At 37.8% G+C, this 17,516-nt stretch overlaps 1 protein-coding gene and 1 pseudogene across 1 annotated transcript in view; one reads left to right on the plus strand and one right to left on the minus strand.

Annotated features, from left to right (window-relative positions):
• Positions 1–2,991, plus strand: part of LOC127649721 (interferon-induced protein 44-like) — a 32,611-nt gene extending 29,620 nt beyond the window's left edge. Inside the window, exons 2-4 of the mRNA XM_052134953.1 lie at positions 2,142–2,313; positions 2,582–2,682; positions 2,794–2,991. Of these exons, the coding sequence (XP_051990913.1) occupies positions 2,154–2,313; positions 2,582–2,682; positions 2,794–2,991 (459 nt within the window). The 5' untranslated portion in view covers positions 2,142–2,153. The remainder of the gene's footprint in view (positions 1–2,141; positions 2,314–2,581; positions 2,683–2,793) is intronic.
• An 821-nt stretch (positions 2,992–3,812) lies between these two features.
• LOC127649722 (rab GTPase-activating protein 1-like) lies at positions 3,813–16,359 on the minus strand (annotated as a pseudogene).
• Positions 16,360–17,516: the final 1,157 nt, after the last annotated feature.

The raw sequence follows: 17,516 nt of genomic DNA on the forward strand, positions 1-17,516 counted from the left end.
TAATTAGATATTTCCGCAGTTTCAATTGTTTTTCTTCAATTAAAGTTTAGTTTTTTGTTTTTTGTCTTAATGAAAGATCAAAATGATAAACAATACAGGTTTTGTTTCACAGCCTTTTTTGCTCATGTTTACCAAGGTTGCCAATATTTTTGCCCACCACTCTGTGTGTATGTGTGTATGTGCGTGTGTGTTTAAGCTGTGTTATGTGCTTTTGGAGCTTCAAAGTTTTGGTAACCATTCGTTTTATAGACCTACAGTACTGAGATATTCTTCTAAAAATGTTCGTTTGTGTTCTGCAGAAGAAAGAAAAGTCATACACATCTGAGATGGGATGAGAATGAGTAGCCTAAATGATTAGAGAATTTTCATTTTTGGTGAACTATCCCTTTTATTATTTATTAATGACTACTGAAATTTGTGACGTTTGCAAAAAGGCTCTGTTAAAGTGGAATTCAACTGATCATATTCATTCAGCGCTATTTGTTTCTCAATAATGCTTGATTGTTTGTGTATAACTTTCCAACATGGCATCGGGTCTAACGGCAGCAATGGGATCAGAAGACCTGTCAGTCCATCATGGATTCCGTGATGAAAAATACTCTGTTGATTGTCATCGGTGCGCTCTATCGACCGCATATACTGGACTATATTGTGGTTGAGATTGAACGAGGTACTACTTTGTACATTTTAAATAGAGGAATTTAAAATGAGAATAATGTTTATTCGTGACTATAATATATTCGATTAAAATGAATTAAATACCAGTATTTATTCGCATCTCTGTGTTGCAGAAAAGTTTATCAGCATTCTGAATATAATTTTTTTTTTTGTTTGTTTTAATATACAGCGACTGTCTGGGGAGTTGATATGACTGAAACACATTACACAAAGTGACTCGCGTCAGGCAGTTTTTCCTGTCTTTTAGCAATTCAGTAAACATGCTTTGCACATAGCCTACATTTAATCAAACTATCGCAAATAGGCATTAGCGTTTGAACCAATAATGCAATACTTATTCAAGTACAAGATTCGAGCAGCTGTGCCCTACACTGCAGTGTTATGGCACCGGAGTAGGCCTAGTTGTGGACAGACATGATTCCCAAAAAAAAAAAACAGAATGTTATGATAGCTTATTTTGTCCCTTAATTTTGACACTTTTTTTTTTTTTGTCCCTTAATTTTGGGGTTGTTACACTAGTTTATCACATTTCAAGGACTAAAAATAAACTTTTTACCAGAGCCTGCAAAAGTGCTACCATTCACTCTGCCATCTTGACTCCCTCTCCCCTGTGTCTTCATTATTGCCTGCAAGTATCATAAGACTGTTGTGAGTTATCTGTTCATCGTGTCTATACCCTGTCTGGATATTACTCATCTACTGTTTGACACTCTGCTCAACTGGATTTACTTACAATGTTTACATCACTGTTTCAATCATCTGTTCAATAAACCCTGCTACTGAGTTGATATCTCTGCCTCCATGACACCTTTAACTTTTAAACCCTCACGCTTTTATTTTGACATTCTGAAATCTCCAGTAAGTCCTGTATGTGTCTGTTTGTAGGAAAGTTCACAGTAGTTTAATTTGCTTGTTTAAATTCTGGTAAGAATGCACCTCCGGTGCCGTTCTAAATGCATATAAGTGAACCGCACTATTGAGGATCTACACCTGAGATGTTGTTCACGAGTAGCGCTCAAATATTGTGTACTGCCTGAAAGCTAAAATATGCACGCGTGTGTGTAAAAAGCAGCGCCATTCACTGACGCGTTGGATCGGAGCGTGCATTTTATATATTTACTTGCAGAGCTATCGCACATCTTCAAGTGGTTTGAATAAAATGAGTCATATGAACTACTTTTTGTTTTAATGGTTCTTTTGACATTTTACTTTTAGCTTGACAGTAACGAGCATGACTAGCACACAGTATCGGATGTGGATCGGGATTGTCGGACCGATACCCGATTCATTTAAAAACGTCAGTATCAAAGCCGATACTGATCCAGGTATCTGATTGGTGTGTCCCTAGGTGGGAAGCATGATTTTAAATTATAGATGTCTCAATCAGTATTTGTCATCATTTGCTACTTTTCTTGCATTACTTCTTTTACTGGTTTAAAGATTTTCTCCATATTTTTTCTTAGTTTAACTCATCGATGCCTATACAACCTGACTCCCCTTATTGTAATTCATCTCCTGGCTTGAAGGATAAGATCCACTGTGTGGTCTATGTGATTGACACCTGCAAAGTCAAGCTGCTCTCTGACAAAATGATTGACAAGCTTGCAGTTTTTCGAAGGAAAAACAACCAGCTAGGTGAGTAACCATACTGAAGCAAGTTTACATTCAAGTGTCAATGATATGTTTTTATAACTTTAAAATGATAAGATGGGATAGAATAGTTTGGATTGCCTTTATTGCCATGTGACTGAGTATGGTGAGTAAATTGTCAAGCGACTTGCAGTACAATCGCAATCCCATCAAGCAACCTGGGTTCAGTGTCCTACTCAAGAGCACATTGCTTAAGGGACACACATAAGTTTCCTGGGTGTTATAGCATCAAAGATGTGGTTATGTGTTTCAGGTATTCCTCAGCTGGTTTTGATGACAAAGGTGGATGAGGCTTGCCCTTTAGTGGCAGAGGACCTGAAGAATGTCTACCAGAGCCATTACATCAACAGAATGGTAGGATTTATTGTTATGTCTTTGGTAGACAGTGTTTAGCTCTTCTATGTCATGTAATGTTCCTAGGTGCCTTTCACATGTGCAAGTCCAATGATTATTCTATTGTGACAGATGCAGGAGGTGAGCACTCAACTTGGAGTTTCTCTGTCTGCTGTGGTCCCAGTGAAAAACTACTGCCAAGAACTGGAAATAGACCCTCAAACTGACATTCTGCTTCTAAACGCTGTTATTCAGATGCTTCGAGTAGCTGAGGGCTACTTTGATGATCTTGATGGATGTGATCATGTGATCAAAGTGGTGGGAGACTGATTAGATTTTATTCTCTTTTTCCCATTGTGACCTGAATGTTTTACTGGTGCATTAGTTCTAATTTTCAAGAATTGTCACTCGTTTATTAACAATTAGTTTAAGAATAGTTGATTGTTTAACATGCTTGCATATATTTTCTTATTAAACACAGCCTTTGCACGAGTCCTATTAACTACTTTATGTTTTAATTAATTTAATTATCGTACAAGTAAGGTACATGTTGTCCAGGTGAAAGAGTAAGTTTACTGAGTTCCATTGGTATTTGATTTTGCTATTGTCGATCTGAAGATGCAAACTATTTGTAATGCAAACCATGCAACCAGAGGGCTAATATTCAAAACTTTATTCTCACTTGAATTATTATTATTATTATTTTATTTTATTTTTTATTTTTTTTAAACATTTAGAATTTAAATAAAGGTCTGGTTGTATAAAAGGAGTTATTGTGTTGTCATTACATTGATTGTTGACATTCATTATATTAGTTCTGGAAGATAAAACATACATTCACGTATGTACTAACAGTAGATTGTGCAATAAGTTAATTATGCTTAAACTCTTAGGAAAAAACATCAAAGACTTTATGTAGTCTCCATGTGTGAGTACCACAAGAGCAACTGTCACACTCTGTTTGCCAAGAGGGACAGATAATGCTTCTTGCTGTTACCCTGTGTGACTCATCATTTGAGTGGTGTATTCTCAATTTGTACATCCATTTGGGTCTGGACTGTCCTGTGAGAATAACCTTCTTATTATTTTTGAGACTTATTAAATAGAGAGCTGTAATTAAATATTCTTATCCAGTGGTGTACACGCCTTCCTTATACTTTGGCTCCTCTCCCTTCTCGTGGAGCCCAGGAAAGCCTTCTGGTGACCCAGCTGGAATGGGGGTTATGTGTGAAGCTCCAGACAGAGTCCGCTTGAGATGAGTTCTGATTGCTACTGGTCACTGTCCTGAAGGAGCCCAGAGTTTTGCTGAACCATGTGTTCTTAGCAGCCTGAAGTTCACTCGTTAGAACCATATTCTGGTGCTCCAACTCCTGGGCACATCAAGTTTTAAAAAGAAAACGTATTTTGAATTAGCATTTTTTTTTTTTTTTTTTATGAAACACAACGTCATAAACAAGATACAGTGGGGAGTCCACGTTAAAATCTAGCATTCAAAACCTTATTTAATCTTGTAAATAGACACAAACCTTTAGGATTTTGAAGAAAATAAGGTTATGAACTAATCAAATATGTGACATTGACCATGTCATTTTTTCCTTAAAAAAAGCTGTACTCGTAAAGAAATTAATTTTGCAATGTATAAAATTATAACCACACATGAGATGAAGACAGTCATATTAGTAACCTTATAAAAGCTGTTTTATTCTACATGGAGAGGGTCCACACATGGAGGCTACCGTGTTATGACCAGCCAAATACTCACTTTATCTCAGTAACCACCCTGTTATTTTACACTTTCTTTGATGTATTCAAGTAATCGTGGCTGAAGTGTCAAAAGTAAATTTCAACAGTGGTATCTGAAACTGAAAATGATTGATCTGGAAATGATGCCGCATTCAAGCCGCGAGGAGTAAATCCAAGATGACACAAACACAAGTTACTGAGTGCACCTTTAATTTCAGATAATTCTTTGCTTCCATTAAAGCACACAATATGGGTTAACATGAATGATCAGGTTTTGCACAAACATGCAGTCATCACTAGTTAGAATAAATGCTGTCATTAAAGCCAAACACACCAATTCTAAGAAATTCACGTTACTTTTTCATTTCAACTTTTGACTTAAATTGTTATTCTGATAATTTCATGGAAAAAAGGTTAATAGAATTTTACTTTATTTTCACTATTGGACTCTTTTAAACCACACTGTATTGGAAATCCATAGTCATGTTTGGACATTTTATGTGATTGGTTACATAAAAAAAGCTGAATTATTTATCTTTTTCAAGGTTAAAATACTTTCTTCTATCCAAACTTAATATGCAGAGACAACTATAAGTAAGCTATTCATAGGTGAATTTTCTCGAAAACTGTCAACACTGTGTCTCTGTGGCACTAGAAAAATTCCTGTGTTGGTTTTGAGCTACCAGCTTAGACCCAATAACTTTACTCAACCAATGGCTTGAATTGGGGACAGGACTATCTGACTGTTTGAACAACAGCAAACGAGGCGTGTATTTAGAAAGCTGTTTTGAAAGCACTGGTGTTGCAGAAATTACATTCTTAAACTTTAAGCAAGATGTAAGACATTCAACATCCTTTTGTAAATGAAAGAGTTTCCTTTTACCAGAGGTTGTATGTATCATGTGCTCTGTTGTCTTTGCTTACCTGGATCTTGCATTTGGACTCCACCATTTGTAGCTTGGTCTGAGCTAACTCTCTCTCTAACTCTTTGACCTGCTCTTTGAGAGAGGCTTTCACCTCATCCTGAGCTGAGATCTCTTCACTCTCAGTGATCAGCTGAATTGATCCATCCCTACTGAAGATCTGGCTGCACTCTGAACACTCCATAATGTTGCTCTGAAATATAATTATGTGTGAGAAAGGAGATTGTTTTAAGAGAAGCATGCAAAAAAAAAATCACAACAGAAAAAGATTTGATATTTGTGGTTAAATCTCAGTTCTTTGAGGTCAGTGTGTTTCTTACCTTGATAACAGCAAGTTCCTTTTCTGTCTGAGCTTTCTGCCTTTCAAGCTGAGTGTTTAGTTGAGAGCAAATCTGAAGAATGCAAGAAAATAGTTTGGTTGTTGGTATGTGACATACACAGTTGAGTGTTGATGAATGTAAAGAAAACACCATGATGCTCATAATTTCTCAGAAGATGCTCAATGCTCAGAATATGCTCATGACTCTTTTAGTATATATGTTATATTTTTAAAATAAAATATTGTAATTATATTTACATATGCAGTATACATGTATATTTCTATATACAGTATGTAGTGCTCAGTTAGTTTTATTAGAGATTGTTTTGAATGTGTGCAGTTGGTCCAACTCTCTCCTAAACATCTCCTTCAGCTGTCAAACACATCAGTACTTTAGACAAGGACAGAGCATGAACTCACTTTCACAGAAATTGTTTTTCATTGTGTACACCAGTGTTGTTAAAGCCGACCTGTGAAGCTTCCTCCTCTTTTCCCCTTTTCTGTTCCTCTGTCATTCTCAGAAGCTGTTTGGTTTTTATAAGCTCCTTGGTTAACTCATCCACTTGGTCCTCAGTCTGAAAAAAACACCAGAACAGCAACAGAACAAATGATTAAGTAAGAAATTTTAAGATATTAAAATACATTTTATTTATTTAAAAAAATAAAATAAAATAATAATTTATGACGATTGTATAGGCTAGTTGCACATCAAAGGTACAGTTTGATTTGTAATATTCTATACAATTTTTAATACAGTAATTGTAAATATTTAGTTATATCTGCCTAAATTATTCACTCACAAAAAGTGAAAATCGCTTCGCCGACAGTTTTGTGGAGATCGCCGTCAAAAGACTGAAATCGTAGGCAAATCGGAGCTCGCTCCGTTGAGTGACGATCGCAATGCATGAACTATCAAAGCCGCTCACCCCTCACGATTTGAGAGAAGCGCCGACGCGTAGCCGATGTCAGCGAGATATTTAGAATGTAAAATTTCTGGACCTGCCTTCGATTCCAAATCGTGCAATGTGAAATATGTCAACAGCAGCGTTGACCTACAGCCAATGAGAGAGCAAGAAATGGGGCACGGGAAGTTTCAGTGGGAGGAGTCTTGATGTACCTGCAACAGAACATCAACGAGCATGGCTGCGGTATCAAGAGTCTCATTGGACAGAATTAATGGAGGAAAAATGTGTGGAACATTGGCAGGAGCACCAGTGCCTATTTTATGTTTCATCAGAAATGTACCAAAACCTGGTGGAGAAATAGAGGAGTTGGAGAGAAAATGCCAATTCTCTTGGACAGTCAGGTAAGCAAATAGTTAGATTTTACAGTACCAGGTACTTTTTCATATTGTAACCTATTAAATATATGATGCCTTCAGGCAATTAAAAATATACACATCATGTTCTGAAATTCATAACATATGATCATGCATTTGTTTTCATATCTCGTATCACTTCTCGCATGTATTCTGTTGTGAAACGTAATTTGGAGTCTAGGCAGAGTCGTCGGGGATTCGTCAATAGTAACATGTCTTGTAATGTGTTCACCCCTGTCGTGGATTCGTTGTGTAATTTGAAAACTCTACGACTTCAGTGACAAGACGGACAGTTGTGTAATATGAACAGTACCACAATCCGACGTCTTTGAAAATCATGTAATGTGTAGGAGCCATGAAAGGAATGTTCAAAGTTCAATACAAGTTAAGCTCAATTGACAGCATTTGCGGTATAATGTTGATTACCACAACAAATTATTTTGACTCATCCCTCGTTTATTAAAAAAAGTATAAAATACAGTTTTTTTACAGGCACTTACAATGATTGTGAATGGGGCCAGTCCCAATATAGTAAAATACACACTGTTTCAAGGAGTCACGTGACGCCATGCGAGGTTCGGACGTGTAAAAACGATAGTTTTTAATTATTTTTATGTCATAAACCAGTGAGATTCTAAACATCCTGCTACATATTTGTTCTTTGAAGTCAGCATGGCAAAGAATTCAAAATCTGGAGATATTAAAAGACAATTACGTGCTCAAGCTTCCTCGGACGGGACCGCAGATCAGGGACTCGGTTTGGATGTGGAAATCCAACGCCAACTGGCAAGCATGTCTGTGATGCTGACGAAAGTTGTTGCTGGCTTAGAGGATCTTTCAGTTATATGTCAATCGATTACTTAAATTGAAACAAAATTCTCTGAGTTGGTTACAAGAATCAGGGACGTCGGAGACAGATCGATTAACGGAGTCATCGGAGAGGGAATTAGCTGCTGATCCACTGGCGACCAAAGTAGATTTGCAATGCATTTTGGAAAATCTGCAGGATTTGGAGAATCGTAGCTGGTGAAATAACTTCTGAATTGTTGGAATTCCTGAGAACAAAGAAGGCAGAGATATGGTGAAATTCCTAGAAGAGCTTTTCCAGAGTCTGGTTGACATAACAGGCCATAAGCTGGATATCGAGCAAGCTCACAGAGTCCAAGCTCACAGATCGGCTGAGGGAGACAGGAGGGAGACATTTCTGAGATCACTTGATAAAGATCTCGTGTTGCGTGAGGTGAGGAGCAAAAGAAAGCTTTCATTTTCTTGTTCCCAGATTTTACAAATTCGACAAGAGAAAAACGTGATTGATTCAAGGAATGCAAGAAACTCTTCCATCAACGGAAGTTTTCTATTGCTCTGATGTTTCCGGACAAATTGAGAATAGATACTAAGGATGGCTGCAAAATATTTACATGCCCACAATAAGGTTGTCTTTCATAGAGACAATGCGGTGAGTAAACCATTTGGTGACTTTCATATGGCCCCAAGTGAGCTGTCTTGCTGTACATACACTCGGCTGTCTGAGGAAGCTGGGTGTCTCTTTTTTGTGTTGGTTCTGCCTAGCGGCTGGAGTTTTTTTTGTGGAATAACACTCTTTCAAGGAACTTTTGCATTGACAAAGGGTCACTTTTACACTGAACTTCCTGGCCAAATTGAGATAGATACTAAGGATGGCTGCAAAATATTTATATGCACACAACAAGTGATGTCTGTCATAAAATCAATGGACTGAGGAGGTCATGGTGTGTTTCTCACGTGCCTCCAAGTGAGCTGTCTTGCTGAATATACACTTGACCGTGCGAGGAAGCTGGATGGCTTTTTTGTTTCTTTTTGTGCTGGTTCCGCCAAGCTGTTGGAGTTTGTTTTGTAGAATAAAACTCCTTTGGGACAGTTGTGGATGAAACTGCTCATTCTTTGTGATTATGCCTCCTATTGGCTGGAGTTTTTTTGTGGAGTATTTTTTGCAGGACATCAGAAGGATCAGAGCATCTGCTGCACTTATGAAACAGCCGGCGCACTGAACATTAATTTATTTACTTTATTGAAAAAAACAATTTTTTGTATTTTTTTTTTATGTGCTGGTTCCGCTAGCGGCTGGAATCTTTATTTTGTGGACGAACACACCTTCGAGACAGTTTTGTGAATTAATCTACATGTTCTTTGTGTTTATTCTGCCTATTGGCTGTTTTATAGTTTGTTTTATAGATTATTTTCTGTTATGTAATTCTGTCTCACAAAATTTATTCTGAAGCACCAGACTTGAGTAATCTGATGGCAAAGTTGTTGCAGGGAATCTCGTAGGCATACATAGTCTGTTTTAGTTTGGAGGGATGGACGCTGGTTGGCACTATTATGCGCACGCTTTTCTTTTTTCCGTTTTTTTCTGGGGGAAGTTCTGCGTTTGACTGTTGCACCAATGTTGGAATGTGGTATTAATAATTTTATTTTTGCCACACAATCTATTTTTTCTAATATGTCAAAATGTAAAATGTTTGTATGAGAGGATTGTCTCTCTCTCCATGTGGAATGTGAATGGGTTGGGGCACCCCATAAAAAGAAGGAAGGTTATTTATTTTCTTAAATGTAAGAAATATGATATTGTGTTTCTACAAGAAACACATCTTTCCCTGCAGGGAGCTGAAAAATTTGGGAAGATATGGGGTGGACATTTTTTCACAGGATGTGTAAAATGCTTGGTCTTACAGCTATTTGGAGACTTTTGAAACCATCTGGTAAGGACTATACATTTTTTTCATCAGCCTTAAGATTTATTCTAGAATAGATTTTTTTTTTATATCTAAGTCCCTCATTTCATCTGTTGCTGATTGCCCAATTGGAAACATCTTAGTCTCAGATCACAACGTGGTGAGTTCAGAGGTGTTGCCACATATGGAGAAAAATAAATCATATAGTTGGTGCTTTTTTGGTGTACAGATGTAACAACGTTAAAGAGGATGTGCTGTCCTAATCTGGAAGCGCTCTTTATTAACTGTAAGCCATTCTAATCGCCGCAGGAGCTTTCTTTGTTTATTCTGGTGAGTGTTTACATTCCTCCAAACGCTTCTGGGAACATAGGGCTGCAACAGCTGGCTGATCAAATCACAGACACCGAACAACTATGGACTCACTTATTATTATTCTTGGGGACTTTAACAAAGCAAATCTCACACGTGAACTGCCCAAATACAGACAGCACATTACATGCCCCACCAGATACAGGAATATACTGGATCACTGCTACACAACAATAAAGGATGCATATCGCTCTGTCCCACGCAGCTTTGGGTCTCTCTGATCACTGCCTGGTTCATCTTCATCCGATCTACAGGCAGAAATTAAAATCAACAAAGCCAGTTGTAAGGACTGTAAAGAGATAGACTAATGAAGCAGAGCTGGAACTACAAGCCTGCTTTGACTGCACTGATTGGAGTGTTTTTGAAGCTGCAGCTACAGACTTGGACGAGCTCACAGATAATGTAACATCATACATCAGTTTCTGTGAGGGCATGTGCATCCCTACTAGGACATTTTTATCATTCAACAATGATAAACCATGGTTCACAGGAAAAGTCTGACAGCTTCGTCATGCCATAGGATGCTTACAGGGGTGGGGATAAAGTCTTGTATAATCAGGCCAGGAACACACTGAACAGGGAAATCAGAGTGGCTAAAAGAAGCTACTCTGAGAAGCTGAAAAACAAGTTTTCAGCTAACGATCCTGCATCAGTGTGCAGAGGCCTGAAACAACTTACTAATTACAGGACTCCTACCCCCAACCCTGTGGTGGACCAATGACTGGCTGACGACCTGAATGTGTTCTACTGCAGATTCGAAAGGCCCAATTTCGCACCCCACACGCACTCGGACCTCCTGCAACGCCCCTCCTCCCCCCTCCTGCTACACAACCTGCACTCAAGATCTGTGAAGATGATGTGTGCTGTGTCTTTTGGAAGCAACGGTCAAGTGGTGTCTTACCAGCGTGCCTTCGTTCCTGTGCTTACAAACTGGCCCCCATCTTCACACAGATCTTCAATAGATCACTGGAGCTGTGTGAAGTCCCATGCTGCTTCAAACGCTCAATTATTATCCCTGTCCCTAAGAAACCAAAAATCACAGGACTTTATGACTACAGACTTGTCTCCCTGACATCTGTGGTCATGAAGTCATTTGAGAGACTGGTGGACTTCAGCTCGGCTTTCAACACAATCATCCCAGCTATTCTCCGGTCTAAGTTAAACCAACTCCCTGTTCCCATGTCTATCTGTCAGTGGATAACCAGCTTTCTGTCGGACAGGTAGCAGCTTGTGAGGCAGGGAAAATTCACTTCCACCACCTGTACCATCAGCACTGGTGCCCCCCAGGGATGTGTGCTCTCCCACTGCTTTTCTCCCTCTACACCAATGACTGCACCACCAAGGATCCCTCTGTCAAGCTCCTGAAGTTTGCAGATTACACCACTGTCATCTGCCTCATCCGAGATGACGATGAGTCTGCATATAGAAAGGAGTTTGAACGGCTGGCTTTCTGGTGCAGTCAAAACAACCTGGAGCTGAACACGCTCAAAACAGCTCATCTCACTTGACGCTGAAAATGCTTTTGATATTGTAGAATGGAATTATCTATTTAAGATTTTGGAAATGTATGGGTTTGGGAGTACTTTTATTGAATGGATTACGTTACTTTATAGACTCCCAGTAGCAGCGGTAAAAACAAATGTATTAATTTCAGATTATTTTACTCTGGATATGGGCTCATGGCAGGGTTGCCCTGTTTCCCCATTATTGTTCTGTCTTGCCCTGGAACCATTAGCAGCTGCGATAAGAAAGGAGGAGGATTTTCCAGGGGTGATGGCGAGAGGTCTGGCACATAAACTTCTGCTTTATGCAGATTATATTTTATTATTCGTCTCCGACCCCACTAGATCTATGCCTTGCCTCCACAGAATAATTAATTCCATTTCTAAATTCTCAGGTTAAAAAAATCAGTTGGTGTAAATCCGAAGCTTTGGCTCTGAGTTAATTTCTACCCTTTAATAAAAACGTTTTCGAGTGATGTGAGAAGGTGGTCTTAATTACATTTATCTATGATTGGGAAAAAGTTCATTTATTAAAATGAATTTTATTCCAAAAGTCAACTACCTGCTACAATTTCTCCCTGTAGATGTACCCCTCTCTTATTTCAAGCAATCTGTTAGCATAGCGTCATAAAGTCCTTTATTTGGAATGGTAAAATTGCCAGATTACATTTCAACAAGTTGCGTAGGCCGATTGACAAAAGTGGGCTAGGCCTACCCAAAATGTAGTTTTATTATTATGCAGTTGGTCTCAGACATTTGGCTCACTGGTCGCTTCCACCTGAGAGAGTCCCTACCTGGTTTAATATTGAACAGGAAGTCATTGCCCCTATTTTCCATTGCAAATCCAATCAAACTAACTGGAGAAATTAAGTCACACCCTGTTATCTCACATTTGCACGTGGTTTGGACAAAAGTGTCCAGAATGTTTAATTTGGATATTTATATACGTAAATGTTGCCTCAATCATATGGCTGAACCCTAAATTATGTATTAATAAGTGCCCTTTCTGTTGGTCAGAGGGGATTGTGAGGGGGGTTACTACACTCGGTGGCCTATATGAGAGTGGAGTATTGAGATCTTTGGAGAATTTGGTTAATTATTTTGGGATTCCCAGATCTCCATTTTATAGGTATTTACAGCTGCACCACCTGCTCTGTATTGTTTTTGGGAGAAGTTGGAGACACAACCCATGTCTTATTAGGGGTTATTTGGGTAAAATTTTGGGCACTCAAATTTTACTTTGCCCCAGACTTTGTATTTTGGGTGATGGGATGGTCATACATTTGGGGGACAAATATATACAATTTGGGTTCTGACTTGTTTTATGATTGGCAAACAAATGATTTTAAGGGGTTGGAAGTCGGATGGAGCATCATCATTTCTTGAGTGGTGTGCAGAGATGGGCAGTGTGGCAGCTTTTGAGGAGATGGCAGGTAGAAGACTGGGGTTTAGGGACTTGTTTTTCAGAAAGTGGGGTAGGTATTTGGCGGTTTTGGGGGACTCTCAGGGAAGGAATGAGGAGAGAGAAGTTTAGTTTAATTATGTATGTTTATTATATATTTTATTTTTTATTAATTTATTTGGTTTGTTTGTTAGTGTGTGTATTTGTTTGTTACCATGGGGGTGTTCGTTTGGGGTTAGGGTGGGGTTGGTGATTGGGGAGGGTTATTACTGGGGGTTAAATGTTGATTCGGTGTGCATGTGTTGTGTTTTTCTCTGTTGTTTTTTTTCTTTGAATCAATAAATAAATGTTGATAAAAAAAATACACACAGAAGTTCCAACGATTAAACTATGGCTGACAGAGTTGACTGGTACACTACATTTAGAAAGAATTAGGTGTGCTCTAAAAAAACAAGATTTTGTTATTTGAAAAAATTTGGTCACCTTTATTTATTTTCTGCAAGCTTGTGAGTAATGTTTACTATGCCTTCATGACATGCTTTTACCACTGGATAGCACCTTTGGGTTGAGTTTTTGGGTGGGGTTGGATTATTTATTTTTATATTTTATTTTTTATTTATTCTTGTTCATGCATATTTGTTAGGATGTAATTTTTATTTGTTTGTATATAAAATGTGTAGTTACAAATGATCATCTGCTGAAATACCAAATAAAAACATTTAAACATAAAAAAATACACACAGTTTTAAAAGTAAAGCCATAAAACTTCAACATTAGATGTGACAACACGACTTAAGTGTGACAAAATTGTTTACTGCTTAAATTGTAATATAGGACTTAACTTTACACAGATAAAGTTAGTTGGTCATTTTATCACACTAAAGCCATGTTGACATGAATAATGTTTAAGTTTTAATGTGCAAGTTTTACACACTTTTTTTATAAATGCATTTTAACATCTAACCGTTTTTTTTTTTTTTTTTTTGTGTATAAATGGGGGACAAGTTGAAAAAAATAAATAAATACACACTTTAAAAAATATAGCCTCAAGACATAAAAATTAAATGTGTTAACATGACTTGTATGACAAAGCATAACCGTAGCTGTGTAAAGTTACATTCAATATTACAATGTTGCTGTCATAACGACATAATGCCAGAAATAAAGAAATATGGAAAATGTCATAATGCCAGAAATCCTTAATTTTATCACACTAAAATCATATTAGCATACATAATGTTTTCTTCTCATAGCAATACTTTGGAAAAAGTGTGTATTTTAATGTTTATGGACTGTTTTTTCTATCTTTTTTTTTTTTTTAAATAAATGGTCAATTATTTTTGTGATAATCAACATTTTGCCACAAATGCTGTCAATTCAGCTTTTACCGAACCAGGGACATTCACCTAAGGCAGTGGTTCTCAACTGGTTTTGCTTCAAGACCCAAATTTGACTTTGGACATCAAGTTGTGACCCAACACGGTGCCAAAATTATTTATCATACCAAAAGTGAACAAATATTTTCTTAATCAAACACTGAACTTTATTAATATTACCATGAACTGCTTAGAGCTAACAAACCCTGGGACAGATATTGTATTAGTATTGTATTGTATTAACCATATTACCAAGTGACAGATGAATCTCAGTCTAAATACGGTAGAATTTGATTGAAAGTGAAGCCTTTGATGTCAACAACAAAAGATATGTGAAGCATCTTCTACACCCTTTTGAAAGTTAATAAGCCTTTTTTTTTTACTATCTCAGCTATGCATTATATTGTGTTAATTTTATTTCCATTTAGCATTTATTGTCCTGTTGTTCGTGATACTAACACCTGCAAACTGAAACTGGCCTGTATCATAATGTTAAGAAACACAACACGTCAATTCAGACTAATTTGGCAGACCTGGTCTAAGGCAGTCCTCAGGGCAATCTTGCTGGTAACAAGTTTTTGCGCAAGGTCATCATTCTCTTGCTCCTGGCGCAAATTGGCCTCCTGAAGCTTACAGTTTTATCTCTGGGGAAAATTTTTTTAAACAAAAAAATATTCAGTACCACTGGGCTTGTTTATGCAATTTTGACAAATAACCTCATTTTTAGGGATGGAACTCTACTTGGCGCAATCTGATTATATGTTCGCCAATCAGCTCGCTCACATGTGATCTTTTAAGCCGATTGGCTATACGCCAATAGTTCCTTTTATCTGTAAATCTGTAAGCCAATCAACTTGAGTTTTCTCTGTTTGTCTAACCTTTATATTGCTTGGTTTTACAGATAAGCCAATTTTACTGCAGGTTGCTGCTAGAGTTTTTTTCAGAAAACCTCCACCTCCCCAGCTCCACTGGTTTAGATGTGCTACATCGAGATTGTTTGTATGTGACATGTCCTACATGCTGGATGCAGCATGTCCTGTGTTTGTCTAATTGTGCAGCAGCAGCAGCATGTGCTAACACAGTGTGTCTGTGTATGTTCTAACAGTAGCAAGTCTTGCTCTGCAGCAGTAGCAGCAGCATAGCTGATCTAGTCATGTAGAGGTTTTTTGCGGGGGAGGACATGTGCTTTTGTTTTTTGTCAGGGTGCGATTGCTCACCTGGTACCTGTCGAGTTGGTCTTCTGACAGTACTTGGTTATCTCTCAATTTGGGCTTTTTGATGGCAACTGGAGTCAAAAGAGAAAGCCGGCTTCAGATTACATCAAGTGTTCAAAATCTTAAAGGCATGAAAGGAATGTACTGTTTATTTTATTTAATAGTGCATGATTGATATTAGCATTTTTTTTCCTGTGAGGCACTGCAAGCCAGGAAACATATCTTCTCTTTAAAGAGATTGTGCTATTCCATCACTTGGTCACTTAGAGATACTAAATAAAGCAAATTTAAAATGTTTATGTTTTTTGAGTACCAAGGTAAAATGGGTAAACATTAAAAAAAATAGGCCTAAATGATCACAAATATCATAATATCAGGTATTGTTGTAAATAGGCTTGAATAAAAGCATAACTACATGCAGCCTATCTATGCCATACAAATTCCACCATGCCAGCTTTAAATCAACAGGTGACAAGAATAAGTTCAAAGTGCACTGAACTTACCACTTGTTTCGGTAAAGACTCTGCCACCAGACTGGCCAGGATTTCCTCCTCTGTCATTTGGTCAATAATATGGGCATCGTAAGCAATAGCAATAGACACTGTCTTCCATCATTTTGGCAGGTGGGTAGAACAGAGGTGCAGAGTACACAGCTAAACTTGTCTGGAGAAATGACAACAGGTTTGGCAGGCAGCAGTCTATAAATGCATGTCTGTTTCAACGCAAGCCCTGCTCTATACCGTAAGACTTTGGGAGGAGTTTCAGGTAGTCTAAGGAACCAGTCCACCTTTGTCCAACTTACCAAAAACACAACAGTCCATGAAGTCTGTACTATTTGAAAAGAAAAACAAAAAGGTGTTTTCTCTTAAATAGCCATGCTCAGTCCTTCTGTGTCTGTCTTTGTTTTTTGTTTTTATCTTGTGTTGTTTCTCATGAGAGGCAATTCCCAGAAGCTGTTCAAAGGAATATTTCTATAAACTATGATCTCTTTAAAACAAAAACGTTCCTTTGGGTTGACTGTCCCATGACCTTCAAACTTCACTCTCAAAAACACGTCCTTACCGTGTTATCTCACAATCTGTCAGCCAATGCTAATTATTTCCAAACAGTTTCCTTATTGCAAAGCAGAATTCTGTTACATATTATGAACATTAATTCAACACAAGTAGGTCCTGTTCAAATTGGTCTTGAACAGATAGTAGCTTTGAAATATTCCTCAGAAAGGTCTCAGAAGGGCCTTTCCCATCACCGTGTGCAAGCCTCTCTCTTTGTGAGCTCAAACTCTGGGCTAAAGAGTGTGAAATTGAAATTTTTGCTGTAATCCTGAAGGTCACCCCTCACACAAAAGCACTGCAGTTTGCCTAGGACAAGCAGGTGCCAGAACATTCCTCCATTCCTTAAGCTGCTTATATCTGGCTTCAGTATCCATATTCAGTGGTATTGACGGAGGCTGTGTTCTACTTTTCTCATCTTACTGCAGCTTCAGCAAGCCATAATGCAGATAAAATGGCTCCAAAATGTACACTTAAAAATGTATGAATATTTTTACATTACAGGCTAAACTGTAACAAAAATCAAACCAAAATCTGTTAGGTCTATATGTCCATAGTTAATGTGACAAACTACACCTGTGGTTATTCTGCTGGGACACCAGCTTGAGGGGAACTGACGTCATACCAGTGTAGGGAAATGACTAACTAAAAGTAGTGATGCTACTAACTACAAATTTCTTTAGTTCTGTGACAGATTCAAATTTGTTGTGGGCCCCCCTGGAACTTTGGGCCTCTAGAATCGTTACCAGCTTTCACCCCACTAGCTATGGCCCTGACGCCAGGTTAATTTACACATATTTTATTTTGACAGCATAATACATTACTCAGTTAGCCTACTGATAATAATGGAATTTTTATCAAATACAAGCTATTTTCATGGTGTAAACATTTCTGCTGTTTCTTACTATATTTCAACTCAGTTATAT

This window comes from Xyrauchen texanus, chromosome 9, assembly GCF_025860055.1.
Source record: "Xyrauchen texanus isolate HMW12.3.18 chromosome 9, RBS_HiC_50CHRs, whole genome shotgun sequence".
Classification (NCBI taxonomy): domain Eukaryota; kingdom Metazoa; phylum Chordata; class Actinopteri; order Cypriniformes; family Catostomidae; genus Xyrauchen; species Xyrauchen texanus.